Source organism: Epinephelus lanceolatus, chromosome 24 (assembly GCF_041903045.1).
Source record: "Epinephelus lanceolatus isolate andai-2023 chromosome 24, ASM4190304v1, whole genome shotgun sequence".
NCBI lineage: Eukaryota > Metazoa > Chordata > Actinopteri > Perciformes > Serranidae > Epinephelus > Epinephelus lanceolatus.
This window is the reverse complement of record NC_135757.1, coordinates 7,895,824-7,913,592: the sequence shown is the minus strand read 5'-3', so window position 1 is coordinate 7,913,592 and position 17,769 is coordinate 7,895,824. Positions and strand designations below refer to the sequence as shown.

At 40.4% G+C, this 17,769-nt stretch overlaps 1 protein-coding gene across 1 annotated transcript; it reads right to left on the bottom strand.

Annotated features, from left to right (window-relative positions):
• Window positions 1-312: 312 nt before the first annotated feature.
• LOC117250216 (T-cell-specific surface glycoprotein CD28) lies at window positions 313-16,979 on the bottom strand. Its single transcript, XM_033616318.2, has 4 exons — window positions 16,670-16,979; window positions 13,832-14,167; window positions 13,592-13,740; window positions 313-612 (listed from the first exon to the last, which is right to left on the bottom strand). The coding sequence occupies exons 1-4, from the start codon at window positions 16,746-16,748 to the stop codon at window positions 499-501; spliced, it is 678 nt and encodes a 225-aa protein (XP_033472209.2). The 5' UTR covers window positions 16,749-16,979; the 3' UTR covers window positions 313-498.
• Between the last annotated feature and the right edge of the window lie 790 nt (window positions 16,980-17,769).

Sequence of the window (17,769 nt, the reverse complement as noted above, 5' to 3'; positions counted from 1 at the left end):
TGTTAACGCTCCGAAAAACACCATGTGATGTTTCGTGTTTCTCAGAAAAAAAGAGCGCACAGACTGGAAGGAGATGTGTGATGTTAATCGGCGTGATATTTAAATCTTTTGCTCCAGAGTTCACAGAAGGCTGTAACGGCTTTTCTTGTCTGAACTTTGCGGTTTGCTATGATTCACAGGGCGCCACACAGCGAGCATACCCTGTTAATGTGGTTAGATCCCCTCATTCAGACACCACCGTGTTTCGACCACAGAGGGGTTCCAGCTATAGATCTTTGTGTGACAACCAGAGACAGTGAGTGAAACAGGAAGCTGGGTGCGTTATTTCTTTATTTTACACAACCACAACTCGAGGAGGAACTGCTACTTTTGCTGCGTCGACACAAAACAAGTAGTACTGACAACGAAATCGACCAAACAAACAATGATGTCCTGTTCATGGCGAGCTGCTATGACTGACAGGACAGCTGTGCACACAGTCACATGATGCACCGCTCGTCAGAAGTGTCGCGGTATAGGGATTTGAACCCCCCTTTTCTTCTTGCGGTCCCTGGTGGCCTTGGGTTTGGTGTTCATGTAGTCACACTGGGAATCTGACTGCCGCCACTTGGCCTGTAAGACACGTGAAGACAGTTAAACAGCAAGTCTGTGAAGGTCCGAGGGTCATAGTGTGTCACGGACTGCACAGACTCTCAACTTGTTGTGCCCAGGGGACACTTTTGCAAACTTTCAGGCTAAGGCAGTGAGACCAAGTCAGTGTTTTGCAAGTCTCTGCACACAAGTCCCTAGTCAAGACAGGCAAGTCCCAAGTCCTAAACTCTTGAGTTTCAAGTCCTAAACACGTCGTAATGCACGCTTTACCAAATGTAATGCCATTTTAACAACAGAGTAATGACATTTAAGAACTCATGTCCAAGTTCAAGTCAAGTTAACTCTCAAGTCATCAAAGTTGTGACTCAAGTCTGACTCGAGTCCAAGTCATGTGACTCTAGTCTACACCTTTAAGCCAGAGGCCAGTTAATAAACAAACATTTATAATATCACAGAGGTGGGTGCAAGTCTTTGCACAGTTCATAAACAAAGCCACAACGACAAGTCACAAGTAAGTCTCAAGTCTTTGCTCACAAGTCCAAGTCAAGACAGGCAAGTCCAAGTCGAGTTGTGAGTCTTTTTTTAATTTATCAAGTCGAGTCTAAAGTCATCAAATTTGTGACTCAAGTCCACACCTCTGAAATTGTGTATGTCAATTCGAGTCCCTGCTGTAAGTCAAGCAAGACAAGTCATGTCATTGCTCAGGTCCCAAGTCCTAAACTCTTGAGTTTCAAGTCCTAAACAAGTCAAAATGCAGGCTTCACCAAATGTAATGCCATTTAACAACAGAGTAATAACATTAAAACTCATGTTCAAGTCAAGTTGAGTCTAAAGTCATCAAAGTTGTGACTCAAGTCTGACTCGAGTCCAAGTCATGTGACTCGAATCCACACCTTTTAGCCAGGGGGGCAGCTGATAAGTCAAGTCCCAAGTCCTAAACTTTTTAGTTTCAAGTCCTAAACAAGTCAAAATGCACACTTCACCAAATGTAATGCCATTTTAACAACAGAGTAATAACATTAAAACTCAAGTTCAAGTCAAGTTGAGTCTAAAGTCATCAAAGTTGTGACTCAAGTCTGACTCGAGTCCAAGTCATGTGACTCGAGTCCACACCTTTTAGCCAGGGTTAAGTTAACAAACATTAATTATATCACAGAGATGGGTGTAAGTCATTGTTTTGCAAGTCTTTGCACAGTTCATAAACAAAGCCACAACCACAAGTCACAAATAAATCTCAAGTCTTTGCACACAAGTCCCAAGTCAAGACAGGAAAGTCAGAGTTCAGTTGTGAGTCTTTTTTTAATTTATCAAGTTGAGTCTAAAGTCATCAAATTTGTGACTCAAGTCCACACCTCTGAAATTGTGTATGTCAATTCGAGTCCCTGCTGTAAGTCAAGCAAGACAAGTCATGTCATTGCTCAGGTCCCAAGTCCTAAACTCTTGAGTTTCAAGTCCTAAACAAGTCAAAATGCAGGCTTCACCAAATGTAATGCCATTTAACAACAGAGTAATAACATTAAAACTCATGTTCAAGTCAAGTTGAGTCTAAAGTCATCAAAGTTGTGACTCAAGTCTGACTCGAGTCCAAGTCATGTGACTCGAATCCACACCTTTTAGCCAGGGGGGCAGCTGATAAGTCAAGTCCCAAGTCCTAAACTTTTTAGTTTCAAGTCCTAAACAAGTCAAAATGCACACTTCACCAAATGTAATGCCATTTTAACAACAGAGTAATAACATTAAAACTCAAGTTCAAGTCAAGTTGAGTCTAAAGTCATCAAAGTTGTGACTCAAGTCTGACTCGAGTCCAAGTCATGTGACTCGAGTCCACACCTTTTAGCCAGGGTTAAGTTAACAAACATTAATTATATCACAGAGATGGGTGTAAGTCATTGTTTTGCAAGTCTTTGCACAGTTCATAAACAAAGCCACAACCACAAGTCACAAATAAATCTCAAGTCTTTGCACACAAGTCCCAAGTCAAGACAGGAAAGTCAGAGTTCAGTTGTGAGTCTTTTTTTAATTTATCAAGTTGAGTCTAAAGTCATCAAATTTCTGACTCAAGTCCACACCTCTGAAATTGTGTATGTCAATTCGAGTCCCTGCTGTAAGTCAAGCAAGACAAGTCATGTCATTGCTCAGGTCCCAAGTCCTAAACTCTTGAGTTTCAAGTCCTAAACAAGTCAAAATGCAGGCTTCACCAAATGTAATGCCATTTAACAACAGAGTAATAACATTAAAACTCATGTTCAAGTCAAGTTGAGTCTAAAGTCATCAAAGTTGTGACTCAAGTCTGACTCGAGTCCAAGTCATGTGACTCGAATCCACACCTTTTAGCCAGGGGGGCAGCTGATAAGTCAAGTCCCAAGTCCTAAACTTTTTAGTTTCAAGTCCTAAACAAGTCAAAATGCACACTTCACCAAATGTAATGCCATTTTAACAACAGAGTAATAACATTAAAACTCAAGTTCAAGTCAAGTTGAGTCTAAAGTCATCAAAGTTGTGACTCAAGTCTGACTCGAGTCCAAGTCATGTGACTCGAGTCCACACCTTTTAGCCAGGGTTAAGTTAACAAACATTAATTATATCACAGAGATGGGTGTAAGTCATTGTTTTGCAAGTCTTTGCACAGTTCATAAACAAAGCCACAACCACAAGTCACAAATAAATCTCAAGTCTTTGCACACAAGTCCCAAGTCAAGACAGGAAAGTCAGAGTTCAGTTGTGAGTCTTTTTTTAATTTATCAAGTTGAGTCTAAAGTCATCAAATTTGTGACTCAAGTCCACACCTCTGAAATTGTGTATGTCAATTCGAGTCCCTGCTGTAAGTCAAGCAAGACAAGTCATGTCATTGCTCAGGTCCCAAGTCCTAAACTCTTGAGTTTCAAGTCCTAAACAAGTCAAAATGCAGGCTTCACCAAATGTAATGCCATTTAACAACAGAGTAATAACATTAAAACTCATGTTCAAGTCAAGTTGAGTCTAAAGTCATCAAAGTTGTGACTCAAGTCTGACTCGAGTCCAAGTCATGTGACTCGAATCCACACCTTTTAGCCAGGGGGGCAGCTGATAAGTCAAGTCCCAAGTCCTAAACTTTTTAGTTTCAAGTCCTAAACAAGTCAAAATGCACACTTCACCAAATGTAATGCCATTTTAACAACAGAGTAATAACATTAAAACTCAAGTTCAAGTCAAGTTGAGTCTAAAGTCATCAAAGTTGTGACTCAAGTCTGACTCGAGTCCAAGTCATGTGACTCGAGTCCACACCTTTTAGCCAGGGTTAAGTTAACAAGCATTAATTATATCACAGAGATGGGTGTAAGTCATTGTTTTGCAAGTCTTTGCACAGTTCATAAACAAAGCCACAACCACAAGTCACAAATAAATCTCAAGTCTTTGCACACAAGTCCCAAGTCAAGACAGGAAAGTCAGAGTTCAGTTGTGAGTCTTTTTTTAATTTATCAAGTTGAGTCTAAAGTCATCAAATTTGTGACTCAAGTCCACACCTCTGAAATTGTGTATGTCAATTCGAGTCCCTGCTGTAAGTCAAGCAAGACAAGTCATGTCATTGCTCAGGTCCCAAGTCCTAAACTCTTGAGTTTCAAGTCCTAAACAAGTCAAAATGCAGGCTTCACCAAATGTAATGCCATTTAACAACAGAGTAATAACATTAAAACTCATGTTCAAGTCAAGTTGAGTCTAAAGTCATCAAAGTTGTGACTCAAGTCTGACTCGAGTCCAAGTCATGTGACTCGAATCCACACCTTTTAGCCAGGGGGGCAGCTGATAAGTCAAGTCCCAAGTCCTAAACTTTTTAGTTTCAAGTCCTAAACAAGTCAAAATGCACACTTCACCAAATGTAATGCCATTTTAACAACAGAGTAATAACATTAAAACTCAAGTTCAAGTCAAGTTGAGTCTAAAGTCATCAAAGTTGTGACTCAAGTCTGACTCGAGTCCAAGTCATGTGACTCGAGTCCACACCTTTTAGCCAGGGTTAAGTTAACAAACATTAATTATATCACAGAGATGGGTGTAAGTCATTGTTTTGCAAGTCTTTGCACAGTTCATAAACAAAGCCACAACCACAAGTCACAAATAAATCTCAAGTCTTTGCACACAAGTCCCAAGTCAAGACAGGAAAGTCAGAGTTCAGTTGTGAGTCTTTTTTTAATTTATCAAGTTGAGTCTAAAGTCATCAAATTTGTGACTCAAGTCCACACCTCTGAAATTGTGTATGTCAATTCGAGTCCCTGCTGTAAGTCAAGCAAGACAAGTCATGTCATTGCTCAGGTCCCAAGTCCTAAACTCTTGAGTTTCAAGTCCTAAACAAGTCAAAATGCAGGCTTCACCAAATGTAATGCCATTTAACAACAGAGTAATAACATTAAAACTCATGTTCAAGTCAAGTTGAGTCTAAAGTCATCAAAGTTGTGACTCAAGTCTGACTCGAGTCCAAGTCATGTGACTCGAATCCACACCTTTTAGCCAGGGGGGCAGCTGATAAGTCAAGTCCCAAGTCCTAAACTTTTTAGTTTCAAGTCCTAAACAAGTCAAAATGCACACTTCACCAAATGTAATGCCATTTTAACAACAGAGTAATAACATTAAAACTCAAGTTCAAGTCAAGTTGAGTCTAAAGTCATCAAAGTTGTGACTCAAGTCTGACTCGAGTCCAAGTCATGTGACTCGAGTCCACACCTTTTAGCCAGGGTTAAGTTAACAAGCATTAATTATATCACAGAGATGGGTGTAAGTCATTGTTTTGCAAGTCTTTGCACAGTTCATAAACAAAGCCACAACCACAAGTCACAAATAAATCTCAAGTCTTTGCACACAAGTCCCAAGTCAAGACAGGAAAGTCAGAGTTCAGTTGTGAGTCTTTTTTTAATTTATCAAGTTGAGTCTAAAGTCATCAAATTTGTGACTCAAGTCCACACCTCTGAAATTGTGTATGTCAATTCGAGTCCCTGCTGTAAGTCAAGCAAGACAAGTCATGTCATTGCTCAGGTCCCAAGTCCTAAACTCTTGAGTTTCAAGTCCTAAACAAGTCAAAATGCAGGCTTCACCAAATGTAATGCCATTTAACAACAGAGTAATAACATTAAAACTCATGTTCAAGTCAAGTTGAGTCTAAAGTCATCAAAGTTGTGACTCAAGTCTGACTCGAGTCCAAGTCATGTGACTCGAATCCACACCTTTTAGCCAGGGGGGCAGCTGATAAGTCAAGTCCCAAGTCCTAAACTTTTTAGTTTCAAGTCCTAAACAAGTCAAAATGCACACTTCACCAAATGTAATGCCATTTTAACAACAGAGTAATAACATTAAAACTCAAGTTCAAGTCAAGTTGAGTCTAAAGTCATCAAAGTTGTGACTCAAGTCTGACTCGAGTCCAAGTCATGTGACTCGAGTCCACACCTTTTAGCCAGGGTTAAGTTAACAAACATTAATTATATCACAGAGATGGGTGTAAGTCATTGTTTTGCAAGTCTTTGCACAGTTCATAAACAAAGCCACAACCACAAGTCACAAATAAATCTCAAGTCTTTGCACACAAGTCCCAAGTCAAGACAGGAAAGTCAGAGTTCAGTTGTGAGTCTTTTTTTAATTTATCAAGTTGAGTCTAAAGTCATCAAATTTCTGACTCAAGTCCACACCTCTGAAATTGTGTATGTCAATTCGAGTCCCTGCTGTAAGTCAAGCAAGACAAGTCATGTCATTGCTCAGGTCCCAAGTCCTAAACTCTTGAGTTTCAAGTCCTAAACAAGTCAAAATGCAGGCTTCACCAAATGTAATGCCATTTAACAACAGAGTAATAACATTAAAACTCATGTTCAAGTCAAGTTGAGTCTAAAGTCATCAAAGTTGTGACTCAAGTCTGACTCGAGTCCAAGTCATGTGACTCGAATCCACACCTTTTAGCCAGGGGGGCAGCTGATAAGTCAAGTCCCAAGTCCTAAACTTTTTAGTTTCAAGTCCTAAACAAGTCAAAATGCACACTTCACCAAATGTAATGCCATTTTAACAACAGAGTAATAACATTAAAACTCAAGTTCAAGTCAAGTTGAGTCTAAAGTCATCAAAGTTGTGACTCAAGTCTGACTCGAGTCCAAGTCATGTGACTCGAGTCCACACCTTTTAGCCAGGGTTAAGTTAACAAGCATTAATTATATCACAGAGATGGGTGTAAGTCATTGTTTTGCAAGTCTTTGCACAGTTCATAAACAAAGCCACAACCACAAGTCACAAATAAATCTCAAGTCTTTGCACACAAGTCCCAAGTCAAGACAGGAAAGTCAGAGTTCAGTTGTGAGTCTTTTTTTGAATTTATCAAGTTGAGTCTAAAGTCATCAAATTTGTGACTCAAGTCCACACCTCTGAAATTGTGTATGTCAATTCGAGTCCCTGCTGTAAGTCAAGCAAGACAAGTCATGTCATTGCTCAGGTCCCAAGTCCTAAACTCTTGAGTTTCAAGTCCTAAACAAGTCAAAATGCAGGCTTCACCAAATGTAATGCCATTTAACAACAGAGTAATAACATTAAAACTCATGTTCAAGTCAAGTTGAGTCTAAAGTCATCAAAGTTGTGACTCAAGTCTGACTCGAGTCCAAGTCATGTGACTCGAATCCACACCTTTTAGCCAGGGGGGCAGCTGATAAGTCAAGTCCCAAGTCCTAAACTTTTTAGTTTCAAGTCCTAAACAAGTCAAAATGCACACTTCACCAAATGTAATGCCATTTTAACAACAGAGTAATAACATTAAAACTCAAGTTCAAGTCAAGTTGAGTCTAAAGTCATCAAAGTTGTGACTCAAGTCTGACTCGAGTCCAAGTCATGTGACTCGAGTCCACACCTTTTAGCCAGGGTTAAGTTAACAAACATTAATTATATCACAGAGATGGGTGTAAGTCATTGTTTTGCAAGTCTTTGCACAGTTCATAAACAAAGCCACAACCACAAGTCACAAATAAATCTCAAGTCTTTGCACACAAGTCCCAAGTCAAGACAGGAAAGTCAGAGTTCAGTTGTGAGTCTTTTTTTAATTTATCAAGTTGAGTCTAAAGTCATCAAATTTGTGACTCAAGTCCACACCTCTGAAATTGTGTATGTCAATTCGAGTCCCTGCTGTAAGTCAAGCAAGACAAGTCATGTCATTGCTCAGGTCCCAAGTCCTAAACTCTTGAGTTTCAAGTCCTAAACAAGTCAAAATGCAGGCTTCACCAAATGTAATGCCATTTAACAACAGAGTAATAACATTAAAACTCATGTTCAAGTCAAGTTGAGTCTAAAGTCATCAAAGTTGTGACTCAAGTCTGACTCGAGTCCAAGTCATGTGACTCGAATCCACACCTTTTAGCCAGGGGGGCAGCTGATAAGTCAAGTCCCAAGTCCTAAACTTTTTAGTTTCAAGTCCTAAACAAGTCAAAATGCACACTTCACCAAATGTAATGCCATTTTAACAACAGAGTAATAACATTAAAACTCAAGTTCAAGTCAAGTTGAGTCTAAAGTCATCAAAGTTGTGACTCAAGTCTGACTCGAGTCCAAGTCATGTGACTCGAGTCCACACCTTTTAGCCAGGGTTAAGTTAACAAACATTAATTATATCACAGAGATGGGTGTAAGTCATTGTTTTGCAAGTCTTTGCACAGTTCATAAACAAAGCCACAACCACAAGTCACAAATAAATCTCAAGTCTTTGCACACAAGTCCCAAGTCAAGACAGGAAAGTCAGAGTTCAGTTGTGAGTCTTTTTTTAATTTATCAAGTTGAGTCTAAAGTCATCAAATTTGTGACTCAAGTCCACACCTCTGAAATTGTGTATGTCAATTCGAGTCCCTGCTGTAAGTCAAGCAAGACAAGTCATGTCATTGCTCAGGTCCCAAGTCCTAAACTCTTGAGTTTCAAGTCCTAAACAAGTCAAAATGCAGGCTTCACCAAATGTAATGCCATTTAACAACAGAGTAATAACATTAAAACTCATGTTCAAGTCAAGTTGAGTCTAAAGTCATCAAAGTTGTGACTCAAGTCTGACTCGAGTCCAAGTCATGTGACTCGAATCCACACCTTTTAGCCAGGGGGGCAGCTGATAAGTCAAGTCCCAAGTCCTAAACTTTTTAGTTTCAAGTCCTAAACAAGTCAAAATGCACACTTCACCAAATGTAATGCCATTTTAACAACAGAGTAATAACATTAAAACTCAAGTTCAAGTCAAGTTGAGTCTAAAGTCATCAAAGTTGTGACTCAAGTCTGACTCGAGTCCAAGTCATGTGACTCGAGTCCACACCTTTTAGCCAGGGTTAAGTTAACAAACATTAATTATATCACAGAGATGGGTGTAAGTCATTGTTTTGCAAGTCTTTGCACAGTTCATAAACAAAGCCACAACCACAAGTCACAAATAAATCTCAAGTCTTTGCACACAAGTCCCAAGTCAAGACAGGAAAGTCAGAGTTCAGTTGTGAGTCTTTTTTTGAATTTATCAAGTTGAGTCTAAAGTCATCAAATTTGTGACTCAAGTCCACACCTCTGAAATCATGTATGTCAATACAAGTCCCTGCTGTAAGTCAAGCAAGACAAGTCATGTCATTGCTCAGGTCCCAAGTCCTAAACTTTTGAGTTTCAAGTCCTAAACAAGTCAAAACGCAGGCTTCACCAAATGTAATGCCATTTTAACAACAGAGTAATAACATTAAAACTCATGTCCAAGTTCAAGTCGAGTATAGACTCTGAAGGGCTCGTTCCTCTGTACAGACCGGGACATTTTTCATGGTTTGTGTATTGATGAAGCCACTGACACTATTACAGAGTATATTAAATTCTGTGTGGATTGTGTTGCTACCAAAAAAGTTATCACACTCTATCCTGACAACAAGCCATACATCACCAGAGAATTAAAGGACTGTATTAACCGGAAAAAAATGGCTTTTAGGAATCATGACCGGCTGGGGTTAAAATCAGTGCAAAAGGAGCTAAATCAGTTGTTAAGGGAGGCAAGAAGGAAGCACAGGGATGTCATTGAACAGAACGTTGCCTCTATGGACTCTAAAAAACTCTGGGTCTCCATTAAAGCTGCTACCAACATGACAACACACAGGAAGTGCCTCATAACGTGATGAGCCGAGTAAAGCAAATGAACTCAGTGATTTCTTTCTCAGGTTTGATACATAGGACTTCTCTTTGGAATGCAATAATGCACTACAGTCAATTACATCTGTCGACCCTGGTTCAAGGTTGACTGACTCTCCCAAAAATTCACGAAAGTTGTGTTGAGCCTGTACCTGGACATCCTATTGTAGCTGGTACACAATCCCTGACTGAACCTATATCCAAATACATCGACGTACATATAAAGGTCTCCCTTTTAGTAAGCTCTTAAGGGCCAGAAGAGTTTGTAGCACTGATGCCTCTTTTGATAAACAAGCCAAGGAACTGTGTGATCGTTTTTTAACTAAAGATTATGATGAAAGGGCTCGTAATGAGTGTATGCTCAGGGTGAGACAAATTGACAGGAGATCTTTATTGACCTCCAAGACCCGTCCTTCAAAAACTCTGGGTCTGGTTTGTGCTACCACCTCCTCTAACATCTCGGCTGATATAAAGAATAGTTTGAGGCAGCGCTGGTGTATTCTAGCGGGTGATCCACACGTTGGTCATTTATTTAAAGAGCCTCCAGTTTTTGCACACAAACGTGCTCCAAATTTAAGAGACCAGCTAGTCAGAGCAGATTATTTTGTACGTCCTCAGCACTTTTTATCCTCTCTACCTTAGGGTAATCATCCATGTCGAAGTTGTGTTCACTGTAATGCCACGATTAAAGGTGACAGTTTCTCTCATCCCCATTCAGGACGTAAATACCCCATTAAGAGTAGGATCTCATGTAAAATTTGTTGTCTATCTTCTAAAATGCCCATGTGGGGTGTGCTATGTTGGCAGGACTAAGAGAGAACTGAAGATTCGTGTCTCAGAACACAAGAGCAGCATCAGGAATAGAGATGAGAAATCATCTGTGGCAAGACACTTTAACACTGCTGGCCACGATGTGTGCTCCTTAAGATTTCAGGGCATTGAGGAAGTGAGACCTGTGAAGAGAGGGAGGGATAGAGAGAGAAGGCTGCTACAACGTGAAGCCTTCTGGATCCACACGTTGCAAACTGAACACCCGAAGGGTATGAATGAGGAACTTGTAGTGTTGTTTATCACTGTTTTTCATACCATTTGCCCTGTCAGTATGCCTGATAGGGTTTAAGATGTATTAAGACATATTTACATTTGATCTATTCTATGCCTTAGTCTGCCATGTTTGTGTGCCGTACTAGAATGTATGCCTTGTTATATATAGGAGGGGTTACCGTGATATCAGCACTTTATGTCCTTTTACTGTGCTGAGTGACTTTAGCTCCTTTTATTATGATGCTCTACTGCTTTGACCTGTGGCACTTTATATATTTTTTACTGTACCATTTGCTGCTAAGTAGTATTTTGTATTTTTTTTTTTTTTTTTTTGGGTGTACTCAGTAAGTATTTATTACTCTTAGGTGGTGCGTGTTGTCTTTCTTCATAGAAGGCACAGACTTCCCAAATGCAAACTGAACCATTTCAAACACTCATTCATTCCTAATTCCATCAAAGTGTTAAATAGCTCGTGAAGACTGGGAAATACTGGGGATTGTGCAATAACTTGTGCAATAACTTGTGCAATAACTTGGGTTGGGAAATATTGGGGATTGTGCAATAACTTAGTGTTTTGTCTGTTTTTCACATTTTGTCTGGTTTGTCTTATGGGTGTGTATGTTTGCCATTTCCTGTGTCTTTGCTGATTTGTGTATATTTATTGTCTGCAAGGCAGATGGTGTATGCACTCTAGTCCACGACAAATTTTCCCTACGGGACAATAAAGTATATTCTATTCTATTCTATTCTATTCATAAACAAAGGCACAACGACAAGTCACAAGTAAGTCTCAAGTCTTTCCACACAAGTCCCAAGTCAAAAAAGGCAAGTACAGAGTCAAGTCCTAAACTCTTTAGTTTCAAGTCCTAAACAAGTCAAAATGCTCGCTTTACCAAATGAAATACCATTTTAACAACAGCAATAACATTAAAGCTCATGTTCAAGTCAAGTAAGTCTCAAGTCTTTGCACACAAGTCCCAAGTCAGGACAGGCAAGTCCAAGTAGAGTTGCAAGTCTTTTTTTGAATTTATCAAGTTGAGTCTAAAGTCATCAAATTTGTGACTCAAGTCCACACCTCTGAAATCAAATATGTCAATACGAGTCCCTGCTATAAGTCAAGCAAGACAAGTCATGTCATTGCTCAGGTCCCAAGTCCTAAACTTTTGAGTTTCAAGTCCTAAACAAGTCAAAATGCAGGTTTCACCAAATGTAATGCCATTTTAACAACAGAGTAATAACATTAAAACTCATGTCCAAGTTCAAGTCAAGTCGAGTCTAAAGTCATCAGAGTTGTGACTCAAGTTTGACTCGAGTCCAAGTCATGTGACTCGAGTCCACACCTTTTAGCCAGGGGGCAGCTAATAAGTCAAGTTCCAAGTCCTAAACAAGTCAAAGTGCTAGCGTCACCAAATGTAATGCCATTTTAACGTAAGAGTAATAACATTTAAGTACTCGTGTCCAAGTTGCAAGTGTTTTTTGAATTTATCAAGTCAACTCTAAAGTCATCAAAGTTGTGACGCAAGTCTGACTCGAGTCCAAGTCATGAGACTTGAGTCCACACCTTTTAGCCAGGGGCCAGTTGATGAACAAACATTAATAATATCACAGAGGTGGGTGCAAGTCAAGACAGGCATGTCCAGAGTCAAGTCCCAAGTCCTAAACTCTTTAAGTTCAAGTCCTAAACAAGTCACAATGCACGCTTCACCAAATATAATGCCATTTTAACAACAGAGTAATAACATTTAAGAACTCAAGTCCAAGTCATGTTGCAAGTGTTTTTTGAATTATTGAGTCGAGTGTAAAGTCATCAAAGTTGTGACTCAAGTCTGACTGGAGTCCAAGTCATTTGACTCGAATGCACACCTCTGGGCCATGGGCTAGTTAATAAACAAAGCCACGCCGACAAGTCACAAGTATGTCTCAAGTCTTTGCACACAAGTCCTAAGTCAAGCGAGGCTAGTCTCGAGTCAAGTTCCAAGTCAAGACTCACAAGACCCAAGTCCTAAATTAGTCATGATGCACGCTTCAACCAAGTAATAATATTTATATTTACAAATTGGCGTATAAAGTGTGTGACTCAAGTCCAAGTGAAGCCACGAGTCACTGGTGTAAAGTCCAAGTCAATTTGCAAGTATTTTTTAATTTAAAGTCATCAAAGTTGTGACTCAAGTCTGAATTGAGTCCAAGTCATGTGACTCGAGGGTCCACTTGATAAAGAAACATTAATATTTATCACAGAACTGGGAGTAAGTCACACGTGCAAGTCACAAGCAAGTCTCAAGTCTCAACCTTCAAGTCTCAAGCAAATTCCAAGTTACTGTGGTGAGGATCAAGCAGATGTGGGACCAAGTCATTGTTTTGCAAATCACAAGTCTTTGCACTCAAGTCCCAGGTTAAGAAGGCAAGCACCAAGTCAAGTCCCAAACCCTGCAAGACCCCAACCCTTGCATTTCGAGTCCTAAACAAGTCCATTTATTCGTTAAAACAAGTGTGCTGAGATACATTTTCACAGCATGATAACACCATTAATACGACAGCAGAATGAATTTTGTATGTTTCTGTCCCGTCTTGTCATATTTAACTTATCTCATGTTGCTGAATATGTTTAATTTTCTCTTCCTAAATTGGCTCGGGTGAAGGTTTCAAGTATTTTCATCATGATTTAGACAGTGTTTGGTGACATATCGATACAGTCCAACGAGTCAAAGTGTTGGTTAGGAATGACTGTTGTTGCGTCATTTAAATATTGTGTTTGCTTTTATACATAAGTTCCAAACTCTCTTCACTTTGTCTTCACCTGGTGTTTGTATGTGTTGGAGGAATATCTTACCCAGATGATGATGGCGACGATGGTGACAATTATTCCATAGACACCAAGAACTACAATCCCCAGAATCCAGATCCAGAGGAATCCATCTTTTTGAGCCTCTTCTATGACAGGCTTTATATCGTAGGTTTTATTGACTGTGCACTGGTGTCCTGGAGGAAATGTATTCAGGAAGCAGTCAGTGAACTGGGCTATATGCACACAACATTATAAACGTGCCTGTTTACTCTTAGATATATTTACCTTTTACACGTACCAGGATGCTCAAAGTACTGGGCACTTTTCTGAGGGGAGGCGGGAACATGATGTGAACCTCACATCTGTAAATACCGTAGCTACTGGCGTTCACGCCTGTGAGCGTGAAACTGGCTGATTTGTTTTCTGTGTTCTCCTGCAGCTCCACACCCACCCCGGTGTTTGACTGCTCACAGTCTGATGTCGCGTTGTTACGCATGCACGCAAGCTTGTAAATCACCTCTTCTTCCTTGAGGAGGTAAAATGTCACGTCTTGGGTGGTCAGCTTCGGACAGGGCACTGACACGTTGTGTCCGGGGGCTACGCAGGCGATTTTCAGCTGGTCTGGAGAGAGAAATGAGGGAATGATTCAAGGGGTGATTGGATTCTGATTCCTAGTCTTACACACTGTGACAGCTCTTGGGCAGCTAAGTTGTTTACTCATGTTGATTGCTCATTAGGTCTTCTTCTTGTTTGTAATAAATACACAATAATGTAATAATGATAGAGGAAGCTCGGGCACCGAATGTGTTCGGTACGGCACTGCTCACACACAGTCTAATGGCGGATCTTCGTGCTCTCTTAGGTGTCATGAACTAAGGAAACAGAGTAACAGTGTTGTGTTTGCTGTTGCAGTAACCCCAGCCAGGATGCTCGTGCCTGTGTCTGTAACCAACACCTTTGCAAAGGAAATGGTGTCTCACAGCTACAGCTCCTGCAACATATTGTTTTATTTGCATTTAACTCCCCTAAACTGAAATTCAGGCTTTGAAGCTCACCGTTTCACAGCAGCTCTGCCCCCACGCGGAATGTGTTCACTAGCAGCACATCTGAGCACATTTACCTCTGTTACCTCACATTTCACATGAAAGACAGGTATTTGCAATGTGCGTGGCATCCGTGAGTCAATCAGTGTCTGACTCACGGATGCCACTCACGAGGTGTTGGTGGTGTTTAGTGTGATGTAGTGATGAAATGAATGCTCTCTGTGGTTCATGTAAACAGTCGTTCTTAAGACTGTGAGTTCATCTGAGGTACTGCTCCACAGACAAACAGCCTCCAAGTGACAGTATATTCACTTATTGTATGTTCCTGAACTGAACCAGAAGGTACTTTGTATCAGAGGTGGGACCAAGTCATTGTTTTGCAAGTCACAAGTAAGTCTCAAGTCTTTGCAAGTCCCAATTCAAGTCCCCTACTCAAGACTGACAAGTCCGAAGTCACGATAGGAAAATCCTAAACTCATCTGGAGAGTAGTTACAGTCAGAGGCGGGGCCAATTGATTATTTTGCAAGTCATAAGTAAGTCCCTAGTCTTTGCACTCAAGTCCCAATTCAAGTCCCAAGTCAAGACTGACAAATTCTAAACTTAACTGGAGGATAGGTACCATTAGAGGTGGGACCAGGTCATTGTTTTGCAAGTCACAAGTAATTCCCTAGTCTTCGCAGTCAAGTCCCAAATTCAAGTACCAAGTCAAGACTGACAAGTCCAAAATCAAGACAGACAAATTCTAAACTTAACTGGAAAGTGGTTACAATCAGAGATGGGGCCAAGTCATTGTTTCGCAAGTCACAAGTACATCTTAAGTCTTTGCACACCAGTCTAAATTCAAGTCTCAAGTCAAGACAGACAAATTCTAAACTTAACCGAAGTAGTTACAATCAGAGATGGGGCCGAGTCATTGTTTTGAATGTCACAAGTAAGTCTCTAGTCTTTGTACACCAGTCCAAATTCAAGTCCCAAGTCAAGATGGACAAATTTTAAACTTAACCAGAGAGTGGTTACAGTCAGAAGTGGGAGCAAGTCGTTGTTTTGCAAGTCACAAGTAAGTCCCTAGTCTTTGCACTCAAGTCCAAATTCAAGTCTCGAGTCAAGACTGACAAAATCTACACTTAACCGAAGAGTAGTTACAATCAGATGTTGGACCGAGTGATTATTTTGCAAGTCCCAATATAAGTCCCAAGTCAAGATAGACCAATTCTAAAGGTGAGACCAAGTCATTGTTTTGCAAGTCACAAGTAGGTCTCAACTCCTGGACTGAAGTCTAAATTCAAGTCCCAAGTCAAGATAGACAAATTTTAAACTTAACCGGAGAATAGGTACAATCAGAGGTGGGACCAAGTGATTGTTTTGCAAGTCACAAGTAAGTCTCTAGCCCTGCACTCAAGTCCCAATTCAAGTCTTAAGTCAAGACTAACAGGTCCGAAGTCAAGTCCTAAACTCTGAGTTTTTAGTCCTCACAAGTTATGATGCGCTCTTCACCAAATGCAATGTCATTTTAACAACAGGAAATTTAAAAGATTAAAAAATGTCAGAGGTGGCGCAAAGTCATTGTTTTCCAAGTCACAAGTAAGTCTCAAGTCTTGGGTCCTTAACAAGTCATAATGCACTCTTCACCTAATGTAATGCTATTGTAACAACAGTAATAAAATATTAAATTTACCAAATTAAAAAATGTCTATAACTTTCTCTTCCCAAATTGGCTTTTTGGGAAGGTTTTAAGTATTCGAGTCAAGTCTCAGCGTAGTCACAAGTCATTGGTGTTAAAGTCCAAGTCGAGTTGCAAGTCTTTTTTGATTTTGGCAAGTGGGGTCAAAAGGCATGTTACTCAAGTCCACACTTCTGGTTACAACACCACTGCTGTTATTTATCAAACCTGTGGATGGTTGGGCGTCACTTACTCCTGCGGGTGCTAACCTCAGTGATAAAAGACGAAACCAAACACTGTAATCACCCATGTACAGTTAAACCTCTTTAAATTACTTCTAATAGTTATTACTGATCTTTATGAGTGTATCAATGACTAAAAGCTAGAGTTTATGTGTTGCAATAAAGTCCACAGCTTACCTTTGCAGACGCTCTGAGACTCGGTGGCATGGGAGAACCTGCACCCCAGGAGGATCACGAACACCCAGCAAGCTCTCATCTTGAAGTCTTGCACCGCGAGTGTGAACTTGCCTCCAGCAGAATGATGCCCTCGAGGCTCTCCCTCATCACCTAGAATGTCAAGCACCTCCAGCAAAGTGCATTAACTGTGTGCCGCAGAGAAATCTGATCCAGTACTCCGATATCATCAACCCCGGTTCCATGCATGCGTACGCTCCCCCGACTGTAATGCATCATCTCCTCATTGTGCCTCTGACTGAAACACTCCCACGGTGCTGCATGACTGAACCTCGTACATCCTCTCATGAGGGAAAACATCCTGTGACAGAAAACGCCTCCTCTTCTGAAGTTTCCGCTCGCTCCCAGAGGTTGTGACCTTTGATCGTGTTTTATTCATGTAGGGTTATGTGTTTGTTGAGACTAAATGTCATCGCAGGGCCAATCTGTTCCTGTCAAATGAGCTAATTACTAATATTGCATCATTATGTGGAGACAAAACCCACAAACAACCTTTCATTGCTGATTATAAACAGTTTAAAGCTCCTGGTTACCTGCAAGCACTTGTTTGAGGGTTAGTCCACTACACTAAATATGGATAAGTAGCCCATACCATCTCTGCTGTTTAGCTATGTTGCAGCCCCAGTTCGAGGTGGAGTGAGCGACAGAAAGTGCAATGACCCAGTGTGCCATCTGTCAAGGTTTACTGAACACAATGATAAGCACCAAGCAGGTTTCATCTGATGTGTGTGTGACTGCCAAAGCAAATATGTAACCCACACACTGGCTAGCAGAGAAAGAAGACATGTTTCAGAGAACCTGCCTGAATGCTTTATGATAATCTGAGTAAGACACATGTACAGATAGTGGCACAATATATTATAATACCAGCTATAAGATAAGGTTACCCTATTCCACTGGTGTTGGACCTTACACTGATTTAAAACCCATGGCTGTACCCACAAAATGGGGTTGAGTTGAAGGCGCAGTGGCTTTCCTCGTCCACTTGATGGCGACAAAGCATTTTATTTTGATCAGCTTGTTGATAACTGTTTTCACAGCTC

Bases quoted from the DNA above. Each gene is read 5' to 3' on its own strand.
- LOC117250216 (XM_033616318.2), bottom strand. From the start codon at position 16,748: ATGAGAGCTTGCTGGGTGTTCGTGATCCTCCTGGGGTGCAGGTTCTCC. The intron at 13,741-13,831 runs GTAAATATATCT...CATTTCCTCCAG, and splicing joins CATCCTGGTACGTGTAAAAG to GACACCAGTGCACAGTCAAT. The intron at 613-13,591 runs GTAAGATATTCC...CGTGTCTTACAG, and splicing joins TCGTCGCCATCATCATCTGG to GCCAAGTGGCGGCAGTCAGA.